Below are 15059 nucleotides of genomic sequence, written 5' to 3' on the forward strand. Positions count from 1 at the left end.
AACGTAGATCTTTTCCAATTGCCGGGAGACTCTTTAGATCACACAGACGTATGTTCGCACCGCATAGTTACCCGCGATGAACAACCAATAAACACTAAGCAGTATCGCTATCCGCCTATCCACAAGGTAGAAATTACGCGACAAGTTGATAAACTTTTGACAAATGACGTGATTACACCTTCAAAATCTCCTTACAATTCTCCCTTGTGGATAGTGCCCAAAAAACCAGACTCCAAGGGCAATAAACAATGGAGGATGGTTATTGACTTTAGAGCGTTAAATGAGAAAACTATAGGGGATGCGTACCCCCTGCCTAACATCGAGGAAATATTAGACCAATTAGGCAGTGCTAAATATTTTAGTATATTCGACTTGGCATCCGGTTTCCACCAGATTCCCATGCACGAAGCCGACGCACCGAAAACAGCCTTTTCTACGCCCTATGGGCACTACCATTTCAAACGAATGCCGTTTGGATTAAAAAACGCTCCCGCGACTTTCCAAAGGCTTATGGATCAAGTGCTGACCGGACTCCAAGGAATAGAATTATTTGTTTACCTCGATGATATCGTAATATATGCTAGTTCCCTGAAGGAACACGAAGCGAAATTTAATAAGTTGGCGAATAGACTGCGAGCCGCGAAACTGCGATTGCAGCCAGACAAGTGTGAATTTTTGCGGAAAGAGGTAACATACCTCGGACACGTAATCACAAAAGACGGGGTACGTCCTGACCCCGAGAAAACAAAGGCAGTAGAAAGATTTCCGCGACCAGCCAACGTTAAAAACATTAAACAATTCTTAGGCCTCGCCGGCTATTACAGGCGATTTATCCCTGACTTTTCTAAGGTCGCGAAACCGCTCACTCAATTATTGAAAAAAGACACACCTTTCCAATGGCTGGAATCACAGGAACGCGCTTTTGATTATTTAAAAACAGCCCTGTGTACCGAACCGTTACTACAATACCCCGATTTCACGCGTCCATTCATTGTCACGACCGATGCTTCCAAAAGCGCTGTAGGAGGCGTACTCAGTCAAGGCGAAATAGGAAAAGATCTACCCATAGCTTATGCATCGCGTATACTGAACACCGCCGAACAAAATTATTCAACTATCGAGAAGGAGCTATTGGCAATAGTATACTGCGTAAATCATTTCCGCCCTTACTTATATGGGCAAAAATTCAAATTAGTTACGGATCATAAACCATTAACCTGGCTTCACTCGGTAAAAGATCCGACCTCACGTTTAATTCGATGGCGTCTTAAATTAGCTGAATACGAATACGAAGTAATCTATAAAGCAGGAAAGATAAATGCCAACGCTGACGCACTCTCCCGTAATCCGATTCTCCCAGTCCGACCGCAGAAACATGCGGCACCGCTCAGCGACGATTCAGACGAATCCCTCTTCAGTAACATAAACAAAGATAACGCTCAAGAGTCGAGCGGATCACATGCCGACATTCCACAGAGCGATAAAGCGAGCACGGAACTAGATTCAGACAATGACGACCATGACGAGACCGACTCCGACGACGACTCCGAAAATGAACCGCTCGTAGACAGAGTCAATACCCCTTTTGAACTTAAGAGACGATTTTTAAACGAAACGAACGAACGTTTGTCTTGGAGAAAAGATAATTTAGCGATATTCGTATCTCAAACCGGTGATCCCCTAGACAAAGGAGCATTCGATCTAAAAGAAAGTAACAGATATCCTGCCATGAATGAATTATCGATAGGAAAAGTAAAGGTAACACGCGACAAAAAACGTTACATAATCGCCATGGTAATTGAACAAGGAAAGGGAATCTCCGCGCTAACAGAAATGCAAGCCCTTCGAACTGCAATAGGCTCGTTAGTCGATGCAACTCGAGAATTAGACTTAGCGACATTATCGATTTGTAAAAGTAACGTAGGCACGATAGAATGGCGAACAATATATAGAATGCTCAGGGATACCTTCTGGGACGAAGGAACGAAAATCACAATTTGTAATAACTTAACCAGTATACCTAATAGCGAAAACCGCGACGAAATAATTAAAGAGTGCCACGCCTCTGCAATGGGCGGACACAAAGGCATAACTAAAACGTACAATCGATTAAAAACGAGATATCAGTGGCCCGGCATGAAACGAGATATACAGAACGTAATAAATAACTGTCAGGAATGCCATATTAAAAAACTAGTCCGAATAAAACCGAGACAACCAATGATTTTAACGGATACACCCGATAGGGCGTTCGATAAGGTTTCTATGGATATCATGGGACCGTTGCCGACAACCTCCGCCGGAAACTCTTATATTTTAACTATTCAAGATTTGTTGACGAAATATTCAATAGCCGTTCCTTTAAAAAATCCCGCGGCAATCGACGTAGCCGAAGCATTTACGAATGAGTTCATATGTATTCACGGTGCTCCGAAAGCTCTATTGACAGACCAGGGGACACATTTCCTTAATAATCTAATGCGAAATATTGCACGGAAATTCCGGATAAAACATTACAAAACCACAGCGTATCGACCGCAATCGAACGGTTCTATAGAGCGCTCCCATCAAGTTCTATGGGAATACTTAAAGCAGTTTGTGAATAAACATAGCGACTGGGACTGTCATCTTAGGCTAGCAAGCTTCTCATACAACACCAGCGTACACGAAGGGACATTATTCACTCCCCATGAGTTAGTTTATGGTAGGTTGGCAAGGACCCCTACTAGCGAACCGGCGCCAGACGACGACGAAAACGAAAGTTATACGCGTTACCTAACGGAGCTATATAATAGAATTTCCGAGGCTCACGCAATGGCCAGACGTAATTTGATAAACGCTAAAATAAAATCTAAGAAATATTACGACAAGCGAACGGTGCAGAGAAACTTTTGTATAGGCGACCAAGTATATTTACTTAGCGAACCTAGGAAGAATAAACTGTCCGACCAGTATTCTGGCCCGCATAAAATCTTAGAGATTTTCAAAAATAATAATGTAAAAATTGCGTTGAAATCAGGAAAAACGCGCGTTGTACACGTAGATAAGTTAAAGCGACCGGGGAATCGGAGCCCCACCACAACTGACTCCCCACCAGATGGCACTTCGAGGAGTAAGGAGTGTGCTGCTGCAGTCAGTTACCGACGGACCCCAGACAAGTCAACATGTCGATAATCGTTACCATCGCCTGCATCTTCTTACCAGCAACAGTCTACTGCCTCACAGGATATGACTGCGGTGGAACGGGACTCAACATTACCACTCTCTCCCTCCTTGACGTAGGAGACTGCGACGTGGAAGATATTGAACCAGTCAAAACTTCTGTCCATATACAACTACTCCAGACGGCCGAATACGAGACAATCTCTGCATACCAGTGCAAGGTTAAGATCGACCGAACAATATATTACTGCGGAATGCACTCACATGTCTCAATAGTAACCGAGGGTCGAAAACAATATGTGAAGGAAATCGGAGCATACAACTGCCAAAAGATACACGAAACCGGATCCTTGGCCATTGGCACCGCTTTCGTTGACCGGCTAATAAATAATGCCACTAACCATCGCAGCGTAACACTGGCAGGACAAGCTTTCACTGATGGTCGCTGCGCAGGCACACAATATACGGACGGCTACGGAACCTGGGAGAACGTCGTGGTGCAAGCAGCCGTTGAAATAACTCTGCGCACGTTCACGATGCCTTTTAAAAGATCGATAGGTAAAGTGAATCTGCCTTCGGGAACCCAGTGTCCATCAGCGCAAGGAGGCTGCAATGACTGGGACGGCACGGAGACATTTTGGAGTCTTCCCTACACAGACGGTTGCCGTTTCAACAAGTATGATATTCTATACGAGGGTACAGCAACAAAATTATCACCCAAGAAATACGAGCAAGCACCCGAAGTATATACAGTGACCACCAAGGATACCACCTTCGCATTAGCCAAAACTACAGAGACAAATCTTTGCGGATACAAATTATACCACACGGAACATCCCAAGTTACTGATTTTTGAGACGCAGCCCGGAAGATCCTTCCAATCTAAAACTAAAACCTCTGTAGACAATCTAGATATCTTCTCATATGTTAACTCTAAGTTTGTATACGTAGAGAAACATATTAAAACACAACTAACACGATTATACAAGGATATAATGGAGCAAAAATGTGCCCTGGAGAAACAAATCCTGCAAAACGCCCTCTCACTATCCAGCATCGCTCCAGACGAAATGGCATTCAGAATCATGAAAACACCGGGTTATACTGCAGTCACCGCCGGTGAGGTTATCCACATAATAAAGTGCATACCGGTGGAATGTAAATTACGACGCACCGACAATTGTTATAACGAACTCCCAGTGACTTATCGAAATCACTCATTATACCTGCAACCAAGATCGCGCATCCTCTCAAAGACGGGCACACCCAAAGACTGCAACGAGTTGCTACCCAATCTCTATAAGATTGATACCACCTGGTACAGATTGACAGGTAGTATAACGGAATCGCTACCCCCACCAACCATACAACCACTCACCAAACCTTCGTGGAAGTATGTGAGCCCTGATGCATTGGCCACCAGCGGGATCTACACATCTGAAGACTTGGATCGACTCAGAGACCATATTATGTTTCCTGTAGAGAAACCTTCAATGCTTAATACAATTGCGCGTGGCGCAATGGGCCGAGAAATACCCAAGGGAACTATAGCAATGCTCAACCTCTTGGACGAAGCCTCATTAGACCATATCGCAGAAAACGCAGGTAGAAAACTCTGGGATGGTTTTATCACATTTGGATCGGCGAGTACTGGTGTCTTGGCACTATTCATAATCGGCAGAACTATTAAACTGTTAGTGGACACGATAATCCATGGCTATGCTCTACACTCGATCTATGGCTGGAGTATCCATTTAATCGGAGCTATCTGGTCGTCAGTAACTCACCTCCTGCTATTCCTGGGAAAATCCAGCAAAACTAAGATAACGAACGAAGAAGAAGGACGGCAAGAAGAAGCATCAGCGCCATCCCCTCAAGAAAAGGATAGTGAAGTGAAAACAGTGCCGGAACAATCGTACGCAGAGTTGCGAAAATATCTCCATGAAAACGACCGAATGTAAGAAACACTAAATTAAGCGTTGTTATAAAATAATGTAAAAAAAAAAAAAAAAAAAATTTGTATCTCCTAAAACCTTTAGGTAATATCTTAGCTGATATTTGATGATTTATTATATCTTTTATATCTTTATATCTTTTGTACTTAGGATTACGATGAGAAATGTCGGTCGGAGTGCCTCCATTTCTATTATAAGGAGGGGGGTGTCACGTCTGTCGCGTCAGAATAAACGAATAAATTAATAATTTTATGCCCTATGGTAAAAATGTTACTCTTTTCAAATTTATAGAGATAACTTTTGTATAGCACGGAACAAGGAATAGACGTGATACGTCCCTAGGCCACCGCGAGCCCCACCAGGGCAACTCTCTGGCCTCCCACGCGAGCGCCGCACTCCCACCGCCAGCGCTTCCCACATTGGGCGCGCACCCCACCATAGCGTCGCCGCAGTTTCGAGCCGCCGAATCGAAGCACATCAGTGCACGGCCGACTGCGTTCAGTTCATCCCGCGAATACGACTGGAGAGGACCTCCAGTCCGTGAACTCCCTCTTCCAATTCAATTTCTAGTGTTAAGAGAAATCAATTCCAATTCTAGTAGTAGGAAATAACTTCAAACTAATTCCAATTCTAGTGCTAAGAGAATAATTTCGAATCAATTCCAATTCTAAGTGTTAACTCAAATCAATTCCAATTCTAGTGTTAAGAAATAAATTCGAATCAATTCAATTTTATTAACATCATTCAATTTAAACTTAACTGTAAAAGCGTTTACAATTTAATCAATCACTGTATTAATCTTGTATCTGAATATTCTACAATATATATATATATATAAGTGAAAAGTGATCAGTGTTAAATAATTAATAAATCCAAACCCTTCCACCCCTCCTAGCGAAACGTACAATCGACAGAGTTCGCGAGGTAGAGTGACCACGCGAAATTCAATCAAACGCAAGCGTCCAGGGAGGCCGTGCTTGGTCTCTTGGTTAGCAGGTTGTGCGTCCACCCGCACTACCCCCAAGAGAGGTATCGCTTCTCACGCACTTTTAAACCGTCAAATTACGAAATATCTGATAACCTGTCCCGCCTCTTGGCTAGCAAGTTGTGCGTCCACCCGCACTACTCTCCACAGAGGGTTACAGATTGTCATCGCGTTAGAAAGTTCAATTTAATACTCGTAACTTGTAAGGGAAGTAGTATTTTCCCTTCATGGTCACTCCCGATGCCTAAGAATCGTAAAAACCGTGCCGGACGTCAGCGTGCAATTCGCCGCGCCTTATACGAAATTAAATCCGCGCTCACCGGTGATTTGAGTGAACTGCTTGGGTGTGAAGAAACCTACCAGCCGGAATACGAAGCGTATTTCGAGAACAGCCTGTGGGCTCCAAGTCCTCCGAATCCAGCAACGCCGCATCCTAGTGTGCATCCCGAGACCCGCCAGGCCGACAACGAGAATCGGAAGCCCGAATCCAGGAACCGGGCCAACGAAAGGTAAGTGAATTTTCATTTCTTGTTCGTGAAACGCGTTATGTGCAGAGGATGATCGGAAAGCTCGCGTCAGGAAAGAACACATCCAGCCGCCGTCTTTAACGACCAAATAAGTATCTCTCGGTGTGTAGTCGAATTCGGTTATGGTCTTGTCGGTATAGCTACCGATACAAATTCCGCCAGTCTTATATGCCTAGAGTGTAAATCCCAGTATAATTTCGATCAACAATTCACCGCTATCTTAAGACATTATATTAACGTTGGGACTACTCGAGAAGAAAGGCTTTGCAATTCTTGCGGCACTGGATTGGCTATTTGGCGCGAGGTAACCGACTGCGATCCCTGCTCCGAGGCATTCGTGGCATTTCTGGAATATTTACGCGAAGAAAGTACTTCTTTTTACGATTTACCGAATCCTACCGTCATTGACGTAGACGCAGAGATAGGACCGCATGATATCGTCTTTTCCAGGAGACTATCGACTTTTCTATACGGATTATGCAACCGCAATTTATATCAGTAATCCGGTCAAGTTATTTTGCAAAAAAACCAACACGCAGCCCAGTGCGAGCAGACTCGCTCCACGCGTAGCACGTCTCGCCTGCGACGTAACAACAAATTGGTGACAGCGGTGGGATTGATACATTTTTGGGTATTCCACCACGCCGCTTATCGAACCCGGTAGACCGCTCCCGTCGGTTTGATTAAATTTCATATCCGAATGAGTCGTAATATTATTAATAATTCGGACAATAATCGTCATTGCCAATATTTCGCGCGTGTAAGAGAAGCAGTTATTTCTCACTTTAATTATTAATGCAACGGACACCTGTCAAGGCCGCGAAAAATATCGATATGAATACGCGACAAGGCCCAAGGAAACCTCTTTCGGAAGAGGAGCTGGAGCGTGTTCGCGTTGCGCAGGAAGAAACCAGCGCTAAATTACAAGCCGATTCGGAGATTCTGGCTCGCGAACGAGCGGAATGCCAAGCAGAACTCCGAGCATTGCGTAAAGAGAGATGCGAGGCCGAAAACAGTAACACAATGCTCCGCGAAATGATGGAAGCCCTTACTATTTTACGGGGCGATTTCAATTCATTACGACGAGAAGTAGATACACGCCGTGAACCTGCAGAATGCCCGTCGGGGCAACGCTTTTCAGAACCACCCGTATTAACGAGCGAGCTGAATGATTCGATATCTGAGCTGCCGCCTGCTCCTAAAATTACATACCGAGAGGCGACCGAATTCGTGCCATATTTTGATGGATATAACATTCCCCTCTCTAAATTCTTGAGTGCATGCCGTCAAGCCCGTGATATACTCCCTGCTAATTACGAAAAATCGCTGACGCGTCTTTTGATAGCAAAACTTCGCGGCCGAGCGCATTCGGCAGTAGCAGACGAGCCGTGCGATTCGGTAACGCAATTATCCGATCTTTTGGTAGGAGCGTTTGGGTCATTTAAAACAGTCGCGCAGTACAGGGGAGAATTAACCGCGATCCACCTGGGAGCTCGTGAACATATTCTTGATTATATAGATCGCGTCAAAGAATTACGCGCGGCTATCCGAGACGGGGAACGTCGCGCCAGAGGCTTTCTCGATAATCAGATAACAAGGGAGATCGATGACCTCACCGCTCAGAGTTTTTGTGAGGGACTCCCAACAGTATACAGATTACAGCTTAAACCCGAGCATTACCATTGTCCGTCCGATGCTTTTGCCGCCGCTAAGGCAATCGCCAAGAGGGAAGAGTTGGAAAAACAACGATATGGTAATCGTCCGGACGGAAGGCTTGATAGCCCTCGCTTATCGCCGATAACGCGACAAACATCCGGACACTACACTTCCCGTCTAGAAACACAGCGATATGATAACCTGTCGGACAACAGATTAGACAGCGCTCGCATATCTCCGATACCGCGACAAACATCCGGGCACTATACTTCCCGTACACAACAAGATAGCGCGAGATATCAGGACCCGCCGCGTCGCGGAGAAAACAATTCCAGGAGGGCGTATGCGGATACTCCGCCCGTGATATCACAATCTAATACAAATAATTCCTACACTAACCGCGCCGCCCGTCCGACGTATGTCGAAAGGACTGGCTCATTCCAGCGAAGCAACGAGAACTCGCGCGCCGTTGAAAATCAACGACAAACTAAATGGTGCAGATATTGCAAAAATTCGGGACACGAAATCGACGAATGCAGAAAGAGGCAATATTATAACGAGCGCCAGTCGGGAAACGCGAACGATTCGCCTCGCAGACAGGACGCGGCGAGGGCGGATCAGCCGCGAACAACGCGTCCAATAAACTTAATAAATCCGACGGAAAATATAACAAGCGCGAACGATCAAAAGTCAGAATAGCTACCTTAAACCCTAACGAATTCAGTCATGCGCCAACGGTAAGCGTATCTATAAACGGATTGTTACCCCGCGTAAGATTTATGGTAGACACCGGGGCCGCCCCCAATTTAATAAAAAAACGTAACGTACGAGACGAGACGGAAGTAATCAAACATGACCTGCTGTTCCTTAGTGGCATAACAGAAGGTACCATCCCCACTCTGGGATCAATCAATACAACATTTCTCGGAAATAAAATTAAATTACACCTTGTGCCGAACGACTTTCCAATAGAACAGGAAGGGATTTTAGGATCCGAATTCCTACGCGATAACGCTACGATAGACTTCTCAAAGAAAGTCGTAACATGGCAAGGTATTCCCTTGCCCTTTTCGCAACGCGAATCGATAATAATCCCAGCGCGATCCCGCGCCGCTTTCTATGTAAACGTTTTAAATCATGACATGCAAGTAGGATATGTCCCTCGCATCGCGACAGAATCGGAAGTATATATAGGCGAGGCAGTCGTTACAAATCGCTGTGGCAGAGCCTACCTCCATGCGATTAATACGGGAAATACAGACCGCGAAGTGCCGGTCCCTACAATCGAGTTACAAGCCATCGAGGCATTATCTAATAAACGCGCGGAGGAAGCTAGACCCACCGCGCGGCGCTCCCAAATTAATTCGGTAGAAGTCACGAATTTCAATGATAGAATTGCGAATATCGAGAAACTGTTCCGCTTGGAACATTTAAATGAATTTGAAGCAAGCCATGTCAAAGGCTTAATAAAGAACAACGTAGATCTTTTCCAATTGCCGGGAGACTCTTTAGATCACACAGACGTATGTTCGCACCGCATAGTTACCCGCGATGAACAACCAATAAACACTAAGCAGTATCGCTATCCGCCTATCCACAAGGTAGAAATTACGCGACAAGTTGATAAACTTTTGACAAATGACGTGATTACACCTTCAAAATCTCCTTACAATTCTCCCTTGTGGATAGTGCCCAAAAAACCAGACTCCAAGGGCAATAAACAATGGAGGATGGTTATTGACTTTAGAGCGTTAAATGAGAAAACTATAGGGGATGCGTACCCCCTGCCTAACATCGAGGAAATATTAGACCAATTAGGCAGTGCTAAATATTTTAGTATATTCGACTTGGCATCCGGTTTCCACCAGATTCCCATGCACGAAGCCGACGCACCGAAAACAGCCTTTTCTACGCCCTATGGGCACTACCATTTCAAACGAATGCCGTTTGGATTAAAAAACGCTCCCGCGACTTTCCAAAGGCTTATGGATCAAGTGCTGACCGGACTCCAAGGAATAGAATTATTTGTTTACCTCGATGCTATCGTAATATATGCTAGTTCCCTGAAGGAACACGAAGCGAAATTTAATAAGTTGGCGAATAGACTGCGAGCCGCGAAACTGCGATTGCAGCCAGACAAGTGTGAATTTTTGCGGAAAGAGGTAACATACCTCGGACACGTAATCACAAAAGACGGGGTACGTCCTGACCCCGAGAAAACAAAGGCAGTAGAAAGATTTCCGCGACCAGCCAACGTTAAAAACATTAAACAATTCTTAGGCCTCGCCGGCTATTACAGGCGATTTATCCCTGACTTTTCTAAGGTCGCGAAACCGCTCACTCAATTATTGAAAAAAGACACACCTTTCCAATGGCTGGAATCACAGGAACGCGCTTTTGATTATTTAAAAACAGCCCTGTGTACCGAACCGTTACTACAATACCCCGATTTCACGCGTCCATTCATTGTCACGACCGATGCTTCCAAAAGCGCTGTAGGAGGCGTACTCAGTCAAGGCGAAATAGGAAAAGATCTACCCATAGCTTATGCATCGCGTATACTGAACACCGCCGAACAAAATTATTCAACTATCGAGAAGGAGCTATTGGCAATAGTATACTGCGTAAATCATTTCCGCCCTTACTTATATGGGCAAAAATTCAAATTAGTTACGGATCATAAACCATTAACCTGGCTTCACTCGGTAAAAGATCCGACCTCACGTTTAATTCGATGGCGTCTTAAATTAGCTGAATACGAATACGAAGTAATCTATAAAGCAGGAAAGATAAATGCCAACGCTGACGCACTCTCCCGTAATCCGATTCTCCCAGTCCGACCGCAGAAACATGCGGCACCGCTCAGCGACGATTCAGACGAATCCCTCTTCAGTAACATAAACAAAGATAACGCTCAAGAGTCGAGCGGATCACATGCCGACATTCCACAGAGCGATAAAGCGAGCACGGAACTAGATTCAGACAATGACGACCATGACGAGACCGACTCCGACGACGACTCCGAAAATGAACCGCTCGTAGACAGAGTCAATACCCCTTTTGAACTTAAGAGACGATTTTTAAACGAAACGAACGAACGTTTGTCTTGGAGAAAAGATAATTTAGCGATATTCGTATCTCAAACCGGTGATCCCCTAGACAAAGGAGCATTCGATCTAAAAGAAAGTAACAGATATCCTGCCATGAATGAATTATCGATAGGAAAAGTAAAGGTAACACGCGACAAAAAACGTTACATAATCGCCATGGTAATTGAACAAGGAAAGAGAATCTCCGCGCTAACAGAAATGCAAGCCCTTCGAACTGCAATAGGCTCGTTAGTCGATGCAACTCGAGAATTAGACTTAGCGACATTATCGATTTGTAAAAGTAACGTAGGCACGATAGAATGGCGAACAATATATAGAATGCTCAGGGATACCTTCTGGGACGAAGGAACGAAAATCACAATTTGTAATAACTTAACCAGTATACCTAATAGCGAAAACCGCGACGAAATAATTAAAGAGTGCCACGCCTCTGCAATGGGCGGACACAAAGGCATAACTAAAACGTACAATCGATTAAAAACGAGATATCAGTGGCCCGGCATGAAACGAGATATACAGAACGTAATAAATAACTGTCAGGAATGCCATATTAAAAAACTAGTCCGAATAAAACCGAGACAACCAATGATTTTAACGGATACACCCGATAGGGCGTTCGATAAGGTTTCTATGGATATCATGGGACCGTTGCCGACAACCTCCGCCGGAAACTCTTATATTTTAACTATTCAAGATTTGTTGACGAAATATTCAATAGCCGTTCCTTTAAAAAATCCCGCGGCAATCGACGTAGCCGAAGCATTTACGAATGAGTTCATATGTATTCACGGTGCTCCGAAAGCTCTATTGACAGACCAGGGGACACATTTCCTTAATAATCTAATGCGAAATATTGCACGGAAATTCCGGATAAAACATTACAAAACCACAGCGTATCGACCGCAATCGAACGGTTCTATAGAGCGCTCCCATCAAGTTCTATGGGAATACTTAAAGCAGTTTGTGAATAAACATAGCGACTGGGACTGTCATCTTAGGCTAGCAAGCTTCTCATACAACACCAGCGTACACGAAGGGACATTATTCACTCCCCATGAGTTAGTTTATGGTAGGTTGGCAAGGACCCCTACTAGCGAACCGGCGCCAGACGACGACGAAAACGAAAGTTATACGCGTTACCTAACGGAGCTATATAATAGAATTTCCGAGGCTCACGCAATGGCCAGACGTAATTTGATAAACGCTAAAATAAAATCTAAGAAATATTACGACAAGCGAACGGTGCAGAGAAACTTTTGTATAGGCGACCAAGTATATTTACTTAGCGAACCTAGGAAGAATAAACTGTCCGACCAGTATTCTGGCCCGCATAAAATCTTAGAGATTTTCAAAAATAATAATGTAAAAATTGCGTTGAAATCAGGAAAAACGCGCGTTGTACACGTAGATAAGTTAAAGCGACCGGGGAATCGGAGCCCCACCACAACTGACTCCCCACCAGATGGCACTTCGAGGAGTAAGGAGTGTGCTGCTGCAGTCAGTTACCGACGGACCCCAGACAAGTCAACATGTCGATAATCGTTACCATCGCCTGCATCTTCTTACCAGCAACAGTCTACTGCCTCACAGGATATGACTGCGGTGGAACGGGACTCAACATTACCACTCTCTCCCTCCTTGACGTAGGAGACTGCGACGTGGAAGATATTGAACCAGTCAAAACTTCTGTCCATATACAACTACTCCAGACGGCCGAATACGAGACAATCTCTGCATACCAGTGCAAGGTTAAGATCGACCGAACAATATATTACTGCGGAATGCACTCACATGTCTCAATAGTAACCGAGGGTCGAAAACAATATGTGAAGGAAATCGGAGCATACAACTGCCAAAAGATACACGAAACCGGATCCTTGGCCATTGGCACCGCTTTCGTTGACCGGCTAATAAATAATGCCACTAACCATCGCAGCGTAACACTGGCAGGACAAGCTTTCACTGATGGTCGCTGCGCAGGCACACAATATACGGACGGCTACGGAACCTGGGAGAACGTCGTGGTGCAAGCAGCCGTTGAAATAACTCTGCGCACGTTCACGATGCCTTTTAAAAGATCGATAGGTAAAGTGAATCTGCCTTCGGGAACCCAGTGTCCATCAGCGCAAGGAGGCTGCAATGACTGGGACGGCACGGAGACATTTTGGAGTCTTCCCTACACAGACGGTTGCCGTTTCAACAAGTATGATATTCTATACGAGGGTACAGCAACAAAATTATCACCCAAGAAATACGAGCAAGCACCCGAAGTATATACAGTGACCACCAAGGATACCACCTTCGCATTAGCCAAAACTACAGAGACAAATCTTTGCGGATACAAATTATACCACACGGAACATCCCAAGTTACTGATTTTTGAGACGCAGCCCGGAAGATCCTTCCAATCTAAAACTAAAACCTCTGTAGACAATCTAGATATCTTCTCATATGTTAACTCTAAGTTTGTATACGTAGAGAAACATATTAAAACACAACTAACACGATTATACAAGGATATAATGGAGCAAAAATGTGCCCTGGAGAAACAAATCCTGCAAAACGCCCTCTCACTATCCAGCATCGCTCCAGACGAAATGGCATTCAGAATCATGAAAACACCGGGTTATACTGCAGTCACCGCCGGTGAGGTTATCCACATAATAAAGTGCATACCGGTGGAATGTAAATTACGACGCACCGACAATTGTTATAACGAACTCCCAGTGACTTATCGAAATCACTCATTATACCTGCAACCAAGATCGCGCATCCTCTCAAAGACGGGCACACCCAAAGACTGCAACGAGTTGCTACCCAATCTCTATAAGATTGATACCACCTGGTACAGATTGACAGGTAGTATAACGGAATCGCTACCCCCACCAACCATACAACCACTCACCAAACCTTCGTGGAAGTATGTGAGCCCTGATGCATTGGCCACCAGCGGGATCTACACATCTGAAGACTTGGATCGACTCAGAGACCATATTATGTTTCCTGTAGAGAAACCTTCAATGCTTAATACAATTGCGCGTGGCGCAATGGGCCGAGAAATACCCAAGGGAACTATAGCAATGCTCAACCTCTTGGACGAAGCCTCATTAGACCATATCGCAGAAAACGCAGGTAGAAAACTCTGGGATGGTTTTATCACATTTGGATCGGCGAGTGCTGGTGTCTTGGCACTATTCATAATCGGCAGAACTATTAAACTGTTAGTGGACACGATAATCCATGGCTATGCTCTACACTCGATCTATGGCTGGAGTATCCATTTAATCGGAGCTATCTGGTCGTCAGTAACTCACCTCCTGCTATTCCTGGGAAAATCCAGCAAAACTAAGATAACGAACGAAGAAGAAGGACGGCAAGAAGAAGCATCAGCGCCATCCCCTCAAGAAAAGGATAGTGAAGTGAAAACAGTGCCGGAACAATCGTACGCAGAGTTGCGAAAATATCTCCATGAAAACGACCGAATGTAAGAAACACTAAATTAAGCGTTGTTATAAAATAATGTAAAAAAAAAAAAAAAAAAAAAATTTGTATCTCCTAAAACCTTTAGGTAATATCTTAGCTGATATTTGATGATTTATTATATCTTTTATATCTTTATATCTTTTGTACTTAGGATTACGATGAGAAATGTCGGTCGGAGTGC

General features: G+C 44.5%; 3 protein-coding genes across 4 annotated transcripts in view; 2 read left to right on the forward strand and 1 right to left on the reverse strand.

The window, feature by feature from the left end:
* The window catches only part of LOC105433660 (solute carrier family 35 member F5), a 152600-nt gene that overhangs the window by 107842 nt on the left and 29699 nt on the right, over positions 1 to 15059 (reverse strand). The window lies entirely within an intron of this gene.
* Positions 1893 to 5155, forward strand: LOC148938270 (uncharacterized). The gene has a single exon (XM_089073807.1). The coding sequence runs from the start codon at positions 3165 to 3167 to the stop codon at positions 5121 to 5123; it is 1959 nt and encodes a 652-aa protein (XP_088929933.1). The 5' UTR covers positions 1893 to 3164; the 3' UTR covers positions 5124 to 5155.
* LOC148938271 (uncharacterized) lies at positions 11608 to 14915 on the forward strand. The gene has a single exon (XM_089071677.1). It carries the CDS (start codon positions 12925 to 12927, stop codon positions 14881 to 14883), a length of 1959 nt encoding a protein of 652 aa, XP_088927803.1. The 5' UTR covers positions 11608 to 12924; the 3' UTR covers positions 14884 to 14915.

The sequence above is a fragment of the Pogonomyrmex barbatus genome, unplaced genomic scaffold, assembly GCF_055798465.1.
Source record: "Pogonomyrmex barbatus isolate J1 unplaced genomic scaffold, ASM5579846v1 scaffold1, whole genome shotgun sequence".
NCBI lineage: Eukaryota > Metazoa > Arthropoda > Insecta > Hymenoptera > Formicidae > Pogonomyrmex > Pogonomyrmex barbatus.

What these genes read in the sequence shown, in the direction of transcription:
- LOC148938270 (XM_089073807.1), top strand. Translation starts at nt 3,165, where the DNA reads ATGTCGATAATCGTTACCATCGCCTGCATCTTCTTACCAGCAACAGTC.
- LOC148938271 (XM_089071677.1), top strand. Translation starts at nt 12,925, where the DNA reads ATGTCGATAATCGTTACCATCGCCTGCATCTTCTTACCAGCAACAGTC.